The sequence below is a fragment of the Natator depressus genome, chromosome 8, assembly GCF_965152275.1.
Source record: "Natator depressus isolate rNatDep1 chromosome 8, rNatDep2.hap1, whole genome shotgun sequence".
In the NCBI taxonomy this organism is placed as follows: Eukaryota; Metazoa; Chordata; order Testudines; family Cheloniidae; genus Natator; species Natator depressus.
In genome coordinates this window covers 28,668,047-28,683,912 of record NC_134241.1, presented here as the reverse complement: position 1 = coordinate 28,683,912, position 15,866 = coordinate 28,668,047, and the positions used below count along the sequence as shown (strand labels likewise).

General features: G+C 40.0%; 1 protein-coding gene across 13 annotated transcripts in view; it reads right to left on the bottom strand.

Annotated features, from left to right (window-relative positions):
• TENM2 (teneurin transmembrane protein 2) overlaps window positions 1-15,866 on the bottom strand; it is a 1,431,609-nt gene that overhangs the window by 71,336 nt on the left and 1,344,407 nt on the right. For all 13 annotated transcript variants that reach the window (XM_074960653.1, XM_074960654.1, XM_074960659.1 and 10 more), the window contains one exon: window positions 4,317-4,463. In XM_074960653.1, coding sequence (XP_074816754.1) covers window positions 4,317-4,463 — 147 coding nt within the window. The remainder of the gene's footprint in view (window positions 1-4,316; window positions 4,464-15,866) is intronic.

The window sequence follows — 15,866 nt, the reverse complement described above, 5'->3', positions numbered from 1 at the left end:
GCACAACTCCCAACGAGACAGGGACCAATGTGCAACTTCTGGGAATAACACGCCTCACGGACAACTGAATTTAATCTCAAAAAGTTTAGGGAAACATCAGGTATAATCTTTTGTAGTTTGATTTTTCTCCTTGGAAAAAAAAATAGAGCTCATGTTATGACTTAAATAGATTATAAAACAAAGGTCAAATTCTGGTCCCAGTGGAGCCATTGGCAAAACTCCTACTGACATCAGTGAGATGTAGATTTGGCCCAACAACGTTAGATGTGACAAGGAAATCCAGCCAAGGTAAGGATGTGGGTCTAGCGAATAGCCATTCTACAGCGAGCCAGGTGCATTATAGTTCAATATCTTTCTCATGAGGAGCTGGGTATAACTAATTCTAGAAGTTAGACATAAGAAAACAAAATAAAAGGCACACATGTACTGAGAGAACTCATCAGGCATTGGACATAGAAAAAAACCCAAGGAAAAGTTACTAAATAACCCTATAGATTACACAAAATATGTTATATTCAAAGCGCCAAGATTGCATGAGAGTCATGGACTGCTTTTTATCTGAAGATAATCAGCCTCCAGCCATAAAATTATAAAAACGTTATGGTCACTTAATAGCCAAGAACTCAGATTGGTGTGATCACATTTTAAAAAGTTGAAGGGTGATCAGGAGTGAGACTACTTTAAACTTGTAGTCACACTGAGTTGAGAGTACAGGATAGTAAAAAATTGTGGGAGCTCACATATAGGCCTTATAAATACACAGCTAGATGGATAGATGGATGAATGGATGCGTGTGTGTGAAGGAGGCTTAGTGAACAGATGATGAGCATTGTATAACACAGGGATTGGCAACATTTGGCCCGCGGCCCGCCAGGGTAAGCCCCCTGGCGGGGCGGGCTGGTTTGTTTACCTGCCACATCAGCAGGTTCGGCCGATTGCAGCTCCCACTGCCCTCGGTTCACCGCTCCAGGCCAATGGGGGCTGTGGGAAGCGGTGCGGGCCAGTGGGAGCTGTGATCGGCTGAACCTGTGGATGTGGCAGGTAAACAAACCAGCCCAGCCCGCCAGGGGGCTTACCCTGGTGGGCCATGTGCCAAAGGTTGCCGATCCCTGGTATAACAACACAGATAGAAGTGGGTAAGTGGATGGATTCTGAGTGGATGGATCTCCTCAAGCCTTCATAGGAAAAAATCCTCTAGAATTTAATAAGGATGAAACCAACAGAGAGCATGAATTATCTATTGGTTAAGGCACTGGACTGGGACTCAGGAGACCTAGGCTCTGTCATCAACTCCCTGGGTGACCTTGGACTGGTCATGCAGTGCAGATTTTCAAACATATTTTCAAACATATCAGCTAGCCTTTCCAAAGTGCTCAGTACTTGCAATCAGGACCAGATTTTCAAAAGAATCCAGTTCCCATTTAGGCACTAAATGAAACAGCCAGAATTTCAAAACTGCACAGTAGCTAGGAGCTACTGAGCAATTTTGAAAATCTAGCTAAACTCTTTGGAAAATTCTGGCCCCAGTTGTGGGTGCTGAGTCCTTCTGATAATTATAATATCAATCTTTCTAGCCCTCTGTTCCCCATCTGTAAAATGGGGATACTATTTCTTTTTCCCACCCTCTGTCTTTCTTGTCTATATAGACTATAATCTCTTTGTGACAGGGATTGACTCTTGCTGTCTCAGTGCCTAGCGCAACAGTGCCTGGATCTTGGCTGGAACTTTCACAACATTACTGCAACATATAAATAAAATAAAATAACAATAATAGAGTTCTACAGAAATGTAATATGGTTCTATAGAGATTACTCTACATACAAACAGAATGTAATAGACTTATATCCTTATCAGTTTAACTATCCTATAAAATTCTATATAAGGGAAATAATTATTAAATTCTATAAGACGGTGAAAAACACAAAGAAAGGTTATAATTTTTTAATATATTCTATAGCATTTTTCTATACAGGCTAGATTGTGTTTGAGAACACAAAAGCAGATCCTTCCTCTCTAAACAACACTTTGCACATTTCCATCAGCTTATAGTAGATGACATAGAGCATTATAATCAATTACAACTGGTGACAAATGGAACAGATGAAGAGAACACAATGTTAGAAAATATTTGTATAGATTGAGTGTGCATGGGAGTGTTCAGAGGCCAGATGGTCTGCAAGTCTCATAAACCTCACATTTCCCACATGTAGAGGCAGTCTGCACCCTTTCCCCTTTGGCTATGATTAAGATGAATTAACAATCACACTTCTTTCTAGTGATGATTAATATTATATTCCTGTCATTTCACATATGCATTGTATATATTTTCTGACTTTAATGGGCTAGTATTTGCTCTCTGTGAGCAAAGTCTTTGAGGCTTGTAATTCTTAAATTGGGGTGATCGGTTGAATGGTCTCACAAGAGCCAAAGGATTTCCCCCCACTGCCCGCATGTCTGTTTTACATGTGTAATATACCCTAAGTTAAACAAGTAAATAAACAAAGACAGTGAAATCATTCTCCCTACTAATTTTTTAAAGCTCTTATTCCATTATTATTATCATTTCTTTCTAAAATCACTTTTGGTTTGGGGAGAATTTCTAATTTTGCAATGTTGGCATAAAAACTAGTTCATTTTTTAATTTATTATGTTAAGTCACAAGTCGTATTACATAAGGTGGGTATTTTTATCTGTATGGTCATATGGCAAGAGCTATTTACTAGAGATAGCCCTGAACTATGAAGTTTTGCAGTATTCAGATCCATGAGGTTGATTTGGTTCTTACAGAGTAAGGTAACAGCTGCCAAGCTGAGATTCAGATCCCAACTTTGACAAAAACATTTGAGGGTGTTCAGATCTGGGTATGTGAGTGCAGAATTTGGCTCTACTGGCTAGGATTTCAAAACAGGTCTTCACATTGTGGGTTAAGCGATTTTGAAAATCTTTCCCCAGCACTGAGCACTTGGAAATCTGACCCTGAGCTCTTCAGAAGATCTGGACCTAAGGGATTATAAATGCTGTTCAGTGTTTGGCTAACATTACTGAACTGAAAACCCCTTTTTTGGATTTGGGGGTTTAAAGCAATTTCTGTAAGCCTTAAATATTATATAAGAATAGGACACTCATCTTAAAGGCAATTTCATTGCTGAAGCAATCATCCAAAGAATAAAGAGTCTTCCTGAAGTTTTGGGAAATACCACAACCAAAACATTCTCTGCAGCTACTGCTCCAGAAGAAATACTTCATCAGTACACAACAGATGTGCTCTTTAAAATAAATGAGGTCCAACCAAAAGTAATAGACTGAAGAAAAGAAGCTACATGAAATATTTGGTTTTGATGAATGTCAGAAGAAAAGGAGAGAGCTGAAAAGCTTCTATGGCTGGCAATCAAAAGAAATATAGGGAACAATATGAGAAAGTTACTTCAGGAAAAACAAGACAGTTTCCAGGGATCCTTGTTTATTTAGCCTATCTGCTGCACCACAAATCTCAGCATTTTACAGATGGTAGAGGTCTTTTCTTCCTTTCCCATGGATGACTCAATGTATTTGTCAGGAGACTAGACATCCACATTGTACAGCTTTTGGGAACTTTTCTGCTCTAAGTTCTATAAGATTTACACTGAAAGTTTCTACAATGAAAGTTTCCAGAAAACAAGATGTACTGCAGCCCTCTTTAAAAACCATGTTGGACCAAATCCTGAAGTCCATAATCATAATTTACTTAATGTTAGTTTGCCTGGGTAAGGACAGAGTGAAAACTGAATAAAGACCTCCGGATGTAAATACAGATAGGTTTGTTCAGTCCTTTACAGCTCTGCATGTTGGCAGCAAAATATGACACAGTGAGCTATGACTTCTTATGTGGTTTTTGCATATGAGGACATGACCTTGGCTTCTGGCACAAAGGTGAATAAATGTTGCTGAATATCCTGCTAAATCAGCTATTACACTTCTGCACATATGCATAGTAAGTGATTTTACAATTCACCAGGTGGCATGAGCTTGCATATCTGAGGGCAGGATCGAGGTCTAAGATTCTAGGCCATATTCATCACTGATGTAAACTCCACTGGCTGCAATGGGGTTTATATCAAGGTGGAATCTGGTCCTCTGTCTTCAAAAGGAGGCCTTTCAGGTCACACGATGTTTCCTCAAGGACACAGCTTTCTCCATCTCATTTGTTTCAAAGGAAATGTAACAACAGTATTGACAATAGTATGAGAGAGGGCCTTTCTGTAGTAAAGTGACTCATGACGAAAGTGCATATAACCCTCTGTTCTTTAGGGATTGGGAACTGGAAGACTTTTGCTCACCTCCCTCATTATCCTTGTTATCAGCACAGGAGGTTTCCATGGCAACATTGCATCCAGGCCCTCTCCAGCCGGTCTGGCAGACACACTGCCAGCTGTTCTGACCGAGCGTGCATCTCCCATTGCCATTGCACAAATCAGGGCAGCCATCTGGTTGAAGAAATGAAGAAGATAAGTACTAGAAATACTAATTTACATTAAGATTCTACGCTCTAGGCAGGTAAACAATACCACTGTGCATACAAAAAGCAGCTTCAGCTAGTGGGATAAATAAAAACCCTCACTGTTGCTGAGTGGGGAGGGGCATGGTAGGGAAAAAATTCATATTTAGCTCACACCTTCATAAAAAGTGTGCATTCAAGTGTCACATTCAAGTGATATGTAACTGGATCCCCCAAAACTTTAAGAACTTTAAGGGTTAATTTTTAATTGTTATAGACATAATTGACAGTCTGCTGACACAGGATCAAATTCTCATTTTATGGCCATTTTTATATAAAATAACTCCTCCATCCATATATATCTACATAGGAGAATTGTTTTAAAACAAAGATGGCAGCATGCCCTGTGTCTTTTCTATAGTGTATTACAGAATCCTCCAGAACTTCTTCTAACAAAGTTGGAATATAAAGAACCTCCAGCAAAACTATTTCAAAAAAACCTCTCTCTTTAGAAGTCAGGTTTAAATGCCCACCTTTAAAAGACTTAACTATTTATTACAAAGCCTATTCATGTCAGGATTTAGCATGTTATATTTTCCAGAGAGACACCTTAGCAGGGATATCCCATAAATAATATATAGTGTGACTGTCTTCAGCTGTGCTCTTATTTATTGTTAGTAGAGCTGAATTGGGAATGAAATATTCTACCTGGTAGGCTGCCTGTGTTTATCAACCAAATGTTCATGGATAATGGATACCTTAACTTGTCAATCTACTTCCCATAGGTGAAACTGTCACAGTAGGTGGAACTGTACCTGGCCTGAATACCTATTGAAAATAAACAGACAGAATTCCCATTGACGGGAATGAAAGGGTGGGAACGGAGAGGAAGGAAGAAGGGGGGAAGCCTTCACAGCCTGATACACACGTGGTGGCAATAGTTCTTCACTACACTATTTACTCCACATCTGAGCCATTCCAGTAACTCCTCATTTGAGAAGGCTGAAGAGTCAGGCAACAAACCTCTCTCACATGTTGCAAACCGACTGAGGGTGGGTGGCATAAACAGGACAGAGGACAGAATTGCCACAACTAGAGGTAGAAAAAATGATCTGATCTACAGTGGAAACAGGATCATTGTGCTTTAAACCCTCTCACTGAGGTCTGAAATCCAATCTCCTAATCTTGCTGTCTACATAATTGTCATAGAACACTGAGTAATTGCTCCTGGTATTGAATCTTATTGCTGCAGGAATCAGGCAGCAAGTTTCCCCCTATATACAACTTTGCAGACCAGGCTATGTACATCATGGGGCTCTCTCACCTTCCTCTGGAGGATCACATACTGGCTATTACTGGAAGGAGGACTTGAAGGACCAGTGGTTTGATCTGGCAGAGCAAATCATGCTTCTATGTTAATTTTAATTCTCCATAACCCTAGTCCAAATAATCCGAGGATAAACTGATCTCAGAAGAACCTTTCAAACTCATCCACAGGATGCATCAGGGAAGGTTTCCTTATCCTGGATAGCAGTGAGCTAGTAGATTGTTTCTTGTGGCAAACTGTATTCTCAGTCTGGGGCCAGCCTTGACGTCTGGCCTGCAGCAGTACTCTTGGATCTTCCTGGGAGAATATGTGTGGAACAGCATATGTTAGGTCTCTCTGTATTTGCCACACTGACCCAGAGCTGTGACTGTTAATAAATGGATTATTCCACTCCCATGTCCAAATTGGTACAAGGGCACAGTGAAATTGACTAACTATCCTAGCAAAGCATGGCTGTTCCTTATATTAGAAAACAGTGAGGGATTTACTTGGCACCATTCATCTTTAGATCTGCATATTTTTGTATGTTTCTTTTACATTTTTTTTTCATTTGAACACACAGCTTGTTAAAGATCGTGGCTTGAGAGCTCTGGACACTAAAGTCCTGTGTTTATCCACAGACCAGATCCATTACAGGTGGTAGCAGTCAAAGTTTCTACACGCTGTCCCGCCACTGTACTTGAACCCTGATCACTTCAAGCAGTTAAATGGGAGTTCAGTCTCCATGCCCACTCAGTGCTTGGCCTCTCTGCTGAGATTGCCAATAAGAATGTAAACTATGGTGTGTTTTGTGATGTGGCTACCTGTTTTTGTGGATAGGGCTAAGACCATTAAACTCATTCTATGTAGACAAGCTATCAGCAGATACTAAGAAGCCCCATGAGTTTTCTTCCAATGCTGCTATTGTGTATTTAAACTACACAATGCCCCCTTCACTTGAAAGAAAGGTTATTTTTGCATTACAGATCTTAGCAATATATGAAATATTTTGAAGGCATTTTATCTTTGGCTTGTCATGTTGTTTGAGTGACTAAAATGATAATGCATCAAGGGAGGCATCATGCTGTAAGACAAATGATTTGTTTTAAATGTAAAATGAACATTAATTGTGAATACCTACGCAGGGTTTGCTTTTTGTGGGGGAACCGGAGAGAGAGATAAACACATCACAGTAGCAGGTTTGCTCCACAACATATGAGCAAGATGAAAACATGAACAGTAGGGAGCCAGCATAATCTCTGAAAAGTTTTAGGTGCAGCTGGGAATTAATGGACATGACTTTGCTTTCAGCTTGAAGAGTGAAGGAAGCAGCACTAGTGCAGGCATGATGTTGCTAGGAAACACTTTGTCACCACTGTAGAGTTCATTCAATTTGTGGCCTTCCAAAGAGAGACTTTGTGTTCCAGTAACGTAAAAAACAGCTTACATTTAAAAAAAGAAAAAAAGAAAAAAAGCTAGCACATAATTAGGTCACAATGAGATCTAATTATTTTTGGCAATGATTTTTTTCTTTAAAAAGCTGTTAAAATGATGAATGTATTTAGCTATGGAAAATGGCTTATGTTGAAGTGAATAAGCAGGTAGTGGCTACTTTGGATTTTTACAAAAATGTACAAAAAGGCACTTAAAATTATCTCCAAATAAATACTTACATGACAGGAGAGCCATTATGGTCTGTTAGGCAAAAAGTGGTTCTAAGAGCCTGTTTACACAATAGACCAAAACATCTCCATTTTGAGCTACAGAGTAAATAATCAGCTTTCTAAAAAAAGGTCTAAAAAAGGTTTCAACTATATTTGTACAACAAACTTTTACGTAGGTCTAAAATACCTGTTTTTAAAAACTTCCTAACTGTGCATTTGGATAATGATTGAAGCCGATACTGCCAGTCTATTACTCAGGGCATGACTAGGCTGCGATCAGAGGTGTGACTGCAGCACTTGTAGACATACCTCAGCTAGCTTTGATCTAGCTATCTCAAATGACAATAGCAGTGAAGCCATGGCAGCACCGGCTAGCCACTCAAGTATATAGTCAAGGTCCTAGATGGGGTTGAAAGGCCAGTGCTGCTATTGTTATTTGAGCTAGCTGGATCAAAGCAAGATTGGGCATGTCCAGGGGTCACAATGCAGATTGCAGTGCAGACATACCCTCAATATTTGTACATGGCTAGCAGGGCTTGAAGCTTTTTGTCAAGCCACCTTGAAGAATGATAATCAAGCCCCGCCAAATGAAGTAATGTTAAGACTCGGATACAAAGCAAGATCCCAATCTTGCAAATATTCACTACAGGTCACAGTACTTTCTTCAGTGTGAGTGCTCATGGAAGTAAGCACTGCTCCCAGCACTAAGTGATTGGGCACGAAAAGCTTGCACAGAATCTGCTACTCTCACTCACACTGAATAATGTATGACTCCTTGGGTAGTACTAATGAAATTAGTGAGGCTATTGAAGGATTAAAATTCCTCTCAACGAGAGTAAGAATACCAGAATCTAGCCCTGAGAACTAATTCACTGCTGCATGGGGACTGCGGAGCTATAGTCCTGAGAAAGGGCCTGTCATCGTTGAGAAGACAGGTAGAGATATTCCTAGTGAGCAGAATATTCCTTCTTATCTTTTCTATAACGTTTAATGGAAAATGTCAAAAAGTAAGCTAAAAAACTCAGGATATAGTGCCTGTTTAAAGTGTCAGATTGACAGCTCTGGAATCTAACGGCCTATTTATCCACAGAACGGGCACAGCATGGGCAACAACAATGCAAGTTTCTCACTTCTCCAGCAGCGTATCTCAAGGTAACTTGGAGAGACTGCCTCTGGGGGTGAGAAAGGAGCTCAGTCTTATGCCCTTTCAGTCCACGGCTTGCCTATAGGAATGTTACAAGGGGGGAAAGGGGTAAGTGTGTGCACACAGGGTGAATTGCCTTAAGATGTTATTTAAGAGAGTTTTGGGGGGAGGGGGATTTCACAGTTAATAATATCAAGAAACGTTTCACCATTCTTGACAAAATAACGGATCAATGTTGTGAGAGGAACAGGATGAGAGTGAGAGCGGATTTTGAGATTAAAATCAAGCACATCTTGGAACATACTGAAACATCCCTCCTCCTCACTACAGACAGACACACTTACACACATGTGTAAGTGGAAGGAGAACACTGGGAGAGGGAGGTAAAGAAAAAGAGAAAGCAAAACCAGAATGTCTCTGCTTGATTTTAGAGTCTGACGCAAAAACTGTGTGTTCCACAAGGCTGAGAGTCTGTGATGCTTTATAAATTACTCAATGAAAAAAAATTCCGTATAATCTTATCACTTCAGAATTGTGAGACTGTAGCGGGGTAGACACCTGCTCCTGCCCTGAGGAGCTTAGAACAGCCAAGGAGAGGGCTGTGGCTGGGGCAAGCAGACCAGCCTGAGTAGGGAAGTAGGCTCAGCTGGGGCCACGCGCCAATTAGGGCTCAGCTGGCCTTATAAGTAGGCAGTGAGCTAGGAGCTCACTCTCTCTTTCTCTTTCCTTTGGAGAGGGAGGGATCTGGCTGCAGGGAGCAGAGAGTACCTAGATTGGTGCAGGGCTGGGGAAAGGCCAAGGGAGCTGGGGAACTCCAGCCAGGAAAATCCCAGGCTGCGGCCTAGTAGAAGGCCAGGCAGGTACGGGGGTTGCAAAGGGGGCAGCCCACAGGAAGGCTGAGGCAGCAGGTCCAAACCCCTCCTTGCCAGTGATGAGTGGCTTTTACACTGCAGTCTGCCCCCGATACAAGGGCTAGTTGGTGACTGGCAGTAGCCTTACAGTGAGACAAGGTGGGGACAGTGGGTGCAGGGTCCCCTGAGGGGGGGGAACCCTGAGAGACAGTGGGTGTACTGCCAGGGGGCGGGCAGCCATCCAAGAGACAAGGGGCACTGGGTCCGGGAGGCGGATCACTGACCTGCAGAGGGCTCTCCGGAGCCTAGTGAGCTAATTCCCAACGAAGACTAGCAGAAGGCGCCGCAGGGGTGAGTCCACTCCCTTACAGAGACTAATCCTTAATGTCTGGTGTCACTTTCTTTCTATCTTAGGGTTTTCCATGGCAACCACCACCAAAGTCTCTAAAGCGCTTCCCAAGTAAATTAGATGGGCACAGCAAATTCCTTGGAGGACTTCACTGAGTCCTCTGCTCTTCATTGGTCGGACAAGGATTAGATATACTTAACTTGCTCATAGTCAACAAGGCCATTTCTTGGCAAGATACTTTTTTACTACATCTACATTGGCAAGTAGTATCAGATCATTGAATCCTACGGGAATCATCAGGTACATCTTGAGAACAATCTTGTAACTCTTAACTGTACCAATCAGTAATTTAATAAATACTTTACGAATATATCATTGTCCAGGGACTTTATATTCTCTAGATACCCATACTGCTTGGTAATGAATTAGAATTGCTTCAGTCACACTTCCTAGGCCAGTTTCAACACAAACATGACCATAGCACTCCAAACAAGAGAAACCTGGCTGATATGCACTATCTATGGAATTAGGATCAAAACATGACCAGCTAATTACTTAAGACAAATACTAAACAACATATAGAAGCTTTTTTTATCAAAATAATTATGAGCTCCTTGTAGCAGGAACTGATCTTTCTTGCCTTTCTGAAAAGCACACAGCACAAAGTAGGGGCTACTTCAGAAATATAAATAATACATACAACAATAAAAATTAAGAACACCACCACCACTAATAATACAAAGAGCTACAGAACTTTAACATTTGCAATTAACTCTTTCTATTTCCTATATGCTATTATGATTAAACATTTATACTGGAATAGTACCTTGACACCAATCAGGTCAGGGCCTCACTGGTAGGTGCTATAGAAAATGAGAATTCCAGCCCTAAAGAGCTTACAATCCAAAAGAAAAGAGATACTTAGAATGTAAGCTCTTTGTTATATGTTTGTACAGCACCTTCAGCTATGGGGCCCTGGTCCATAACTGGGGCTACTAGGAACTACTGCGATACAAATAATATACAATTATCATTATTAATAAATATTGGATGAGACAAAAGTAGATGGGGATCTATAATAATTAATTAGAATATTGTAAATGTCACAATTTACATTTCCTGTATTCACAGTCAATGAAATTCATCTCTGTGTGGAGGGCCAGTGCAAAATCTATGCAGCACTTAAGCTTATTTTGTAGACAAATATAGGACTTAAATAATGCAGTGACCCTGCAGACAGGTGAAATTCATCCAGATTGCACTGCAGAATTATAATAAACAGTGAACAAAGCCATCCCTGTTATTTATGTGCTTATTTTCAAGTTATAAATACAGTGAAAACCACATTGGGGATAAATCATCATCAGTGATTCACTGCACATTTAAACTAAGCAGCGATGGTGCTCAGTAAATTTATTTGCTGTATATAGGCACTCTAGGGAAAACTTCAACCCAGTTTTAGATGAATGTCTGCCCAAAACAACTCCCCCTGTCATCTGAGTGATATTAAAGAATACCATGTATGCGCACATTTGTACACACAAATAAAAGTTATCCTTGGCATGAACTAGTTTTAAACTTAGTGAAACTGAAAATAGTTTGTCACACTCTGGATAGAAGGTCAAAGTCCAAATTCATGCTGACTGCTTCACTTGGATTTTTTATCTGAACCTTGATTCCATCTATAATCAGTAGCACTCCCTGTTTTGATAGGGCCAGACACCTTGGAAGGGAAAGGAGGGAGAGTGGAGCATATAGGGAAAATCAAAGTCTGAAAAACTCTTCCCAAATGGGCAAGACTCATCTATTTGCTCTTTTTCCAAATTTCTAAAAGTTTACAATAATAAGCACATTTTATTTTTTTTTAAACAGAGAAAAAGGGGAAAGACGACAAGTAGAAAAAAATAGCGAAGGACAAACAGGGCAATCTTTCTGTCTACCTATCCAGGCACTTGCATAGGCCTCATCACCATAGTATTGGAGTGGCTCACAATGATCTATGGATTTGATCTTCACAGAACGCCTATGAGATAAAGCAGTATTATACGTATCTTACAGATGGAGAATTGAGGCCCAAGTGCATACAGGGTGTCTGTGGATGGAGCTGGGAATTGAACGTAGATCTTCCGAGTCCCAGTCCCAGTCCAGTGCCCAGTCTACTAGACAATCAAATCATGGCTTTCTCCTCTATCTCCTCCACATGACATGGGATTGCTTGGAGACAGAAGGGATTCCCCTGGCCTTTCCCCACTTAGTGACCCCACCATGATGGTAAAGCATTTATTTGGTCCATAAAATCACTTCAACATGGGAGAAACTAATTAGGTCATCTGGGCTCTGATTGAAAGCCCTCTGTAGTCAATGGGAGTCTATCCAGTGACTTCATGATCATTGGATCAGCCACCCAATCATTCCCCTTGCACTGTACAGTCCAGTTTTAAATCACTCATGTGATGGAGTTTACCCCACTTCCAGGATGAAAGTATCTTTATTGCATTTAAATTGGCAGACTAATAGAGCTATGATATTGGGTGCAAATTCTTGTATTTAACACAGCTACAACTAATGTGAAGAAGGAAAATAAAAACAAAAAAAAACCCCAACTACCACCTAATTTGACGAACTTCCACCTCTACCTGTTCCTCTAAAAATTGTGTTTAAAATCTCAACCAAAGTACAGCTGAAATAAACAGAATGGGTAATATGCAAAAGGAATACAGGGTATGGCAGTGCCTAAGGAATGTATAGAAATGCCACAAAGGTAATCAAGGCAATAGTCTGTTTCATTTGGCTTTTGGATGATAATCAGATTGTTTTTGTATTTTGTGCTGTTTCTTCAATGAGCTACTGATATTCCCATTGCCGTCTAGCAAATAATGAATGAGGTGCCAAGGAGTATGGAAATCAGAGCATGACTTTGATTTCTTATCTGTTATTTTTAACCATCCAATTCCTACACCCACAGGGCATAGTTAAAGCCACAGGAGAGGCATAAAAATACAAATGACAGATAGTAGAGATGTAGGCACTGACCAGTTATTTACTGCATGGTTAGTGTTTGATCTTTTAACTAAACTGAAATCAGTTTATAACAATAAATAACAAAATGCTTTTTTAACCATACAAATATTGAAAAGCTAATGAAGTCACTAAACAGTTCTCCCATACATTGTACAAATAAAGAAATAGCTAAACTAAGCATAAACAAACATTTTGCTAATGAGTGAGGATGTGAAAAATGAAATTGACTCAAAAATTAAACTGATTAGTTGACTTTCATTGCACAAGCTGAAGAGATGCAAAGGGCAAGCAAGAAGCATCAACAACCTTGAATATTTAACATAAAAATGGCCATACTGTGTCAGACTGATGGTCCATCTAGCCCAGTATCCTGTCTCTGACAGTGCTCAAAGCCAGATGATTCTGGCAGTTGGAGATTTAGGGACACCCAGAGCATGGTGTGGTGTCCATGACTATCTTGGGTGATAGCCATTGAGGGACCTATCCTCCATGAACGTATCTAATTCTTTTTTGAACTCAGTTATACTTTTGACCTTCACAACAACCCATGGTACAGGTTTACTGTGCGTTGTGAGAAGAAGTATTTCCTGTTTGTTTGTTTTGTTTTAAAACTGCTATTAATTTCATTGGGTGACCCACTAGTTCTTGTGTTAATGAACTTTCTCCAAACCATTTATCCATATTCACTTTCTTCAGATCATTCATGATTTTATAGACCCCTATCATATCCCCCTTTTAGTCTGCTCTTTTCTAAGCTGAACAAGTTTCTGTCTTTTGAATCTCTCCTTGTATGGAACTTGTTCCGTACCCTTAATCACTTTTCTTGCCCTTCTCTGCATCTTTTCCAATTCTAATATATCTTTTTTGAGATGGGGTGACCAGAACTGCATGCAGCATTTAAGGTGTGGGTGTACCAAGGATTTATATAGTGGCATTATGACATTTCCTGTTTTACTACCTATTCCCTTCCTAATTGTTCCTTTTGGTTAACTTAATTGACTCCGCTGCACAGTACGCGGATGTTTTTAGAGAACTATTCACAATGACAACAAGATCTCTTTCTTGAATGGTAACAGTTAATTTAGATCCCCTGATTTTGTATGTATAGATGGGATTTTTTCCAATGTGCATTGCTTTGCATTTACCAACATTAAATTTCATCTACCATTTTGTGGCTGAGTTACCTAATTTACTGAGATCCCTTTGTAACTCTTCACAGTCAGCTTTAGACTTAACTATATTGAGGAATTTTGTATCAGCTGCAAATTTTTCCACGTCACTTTTCAGATAATTTATGAACATGTTGAACAGCACAGGTCCCAGTACAGAACCTTGGGCATCCTGCTATTTACCTCTCTCCATTGTGAAAACTGACCATTTACTCCTATCCTTTGTTGCATATCTTTTAACCAGTTACTGATACATGAGAGGACTTTCCCTCTTGTCCTATGACTGATTAATTTGCCAAAGACCGTTTGGAGAGGGTCCTTGTCAAAGGATTTCTGAAAGTACAAGTATATGATATTGACTAGATCACCCTCGTCCACATGTTTGTGAACTACCTCAAAGACCTCTAATAGATCAGTAAGGTATGATTTTCCCTTACAGAAGCCATGTTGACTCTTCCCCAATACATATTATGTTTATCCATGTGTCTGCTAATTTTGTTCTTTACTATAGTTTTAAGCAATTTTCCTGGTACTGAAGTTAGACTTACTTGTCTGTAATTGCCAGGGTCGCCTTTGGAGCCTTTTTAAAAAATCGGCCTTACATTAGCTAACCCCCAACCATCTGGTACAGTGGCTGATTTAAGCGATAAGTTACATACACCAGTTCTGCAGTTTTATATTTAAGTTCAGAACCCTTGGTAAATACCATCTGGTCCTAGTGACTTGTTACTGGTTAATTTCTCAATTTGTCTCAAAACCTTGTCTATTGACACCTCAATCTGGGACAGTTCCTCAGATTTGTCACCTAAAAAGAATGTGACAAGTGTGGGGATCTCTCTCATATCTTCTGCAGTGAAGACCAATGCAAAGAATTAATTTAGCTTCTCCACAATAGTCTTATCTTCCTTAAGTGCTCCTTTAGCACCTCAATCATACAGTGGCCCCACTGTTTGGCAGACTTCCTGCTTCTGATGTACTTAAATTTTTTTTTTGATGTAAGTTTTTGTATCCTTAGCTAATTGTTCTTCAAATTCTTTTTTTGGCCTTCCTTATTATGCTTTTACACTTGACTTTCCAGAGTTTATGCTCCTTTCTATTATCCTCACTAGGATTTCCAATTTTTAAAGGATGCCCTTTTGCCTTTGACCACCTCTTTTACTCTGCTGTTTAGCCTTGGTGGCATTTTTTTGGTCCTCTTACTGGTTGAGCCTCTATTATATGGCATTTTAAAACAGTTACTGATTCCTCTCCACTCTTACTCATAGTGCAAACAATTATGATAAGTTAATTTGCCTAAATTGCCCGTGGATGTACAGTATGACAGAGTTCTCTTCCAATTGCTATCTCCTCCTCTATCTATGTAACTATCTAATCTCTCTCTCTGCTTGCTTATGATATCTAGGCACCAAAATAAAAAATACAAAAATGGAAGAGGAAAAGATGCGAAGTTGTTTACTGGGGATTTATTTAAATCCTCTGGCAGGGTGTCAATTGTTGATATACAAAAAAGCAAATCTCCATAGCAGTTGCCTGTTGGAATACTTTTAATTTGTTCTTAACGTACCTTTCTGGAGTGGAGGAATACAAGAAGGGAAAAGGAAAAATGAAAGACGGAGCGATCACATTACAGCATAAATCACATAAATTAGAAATGGAAAAAATCTAGTAGGTCACAGAGTCCATTTCCCTGCCAATGGGGATTTCTCCCAACAATATATTCTCAAGTGTTTTACTCAATCTGGTTTTAAATTATTCAAACAGTAGGGCTTCTGTTATTCCCTATGGGATGATTCTCCTCATAGTCCCTAGCCTAGCTGGAGCACCACTGCATTCTGGCAATCAGTGGCTGTTAGAATGGCTCTTTGGGGCTTTCTGGCATATGGGCACA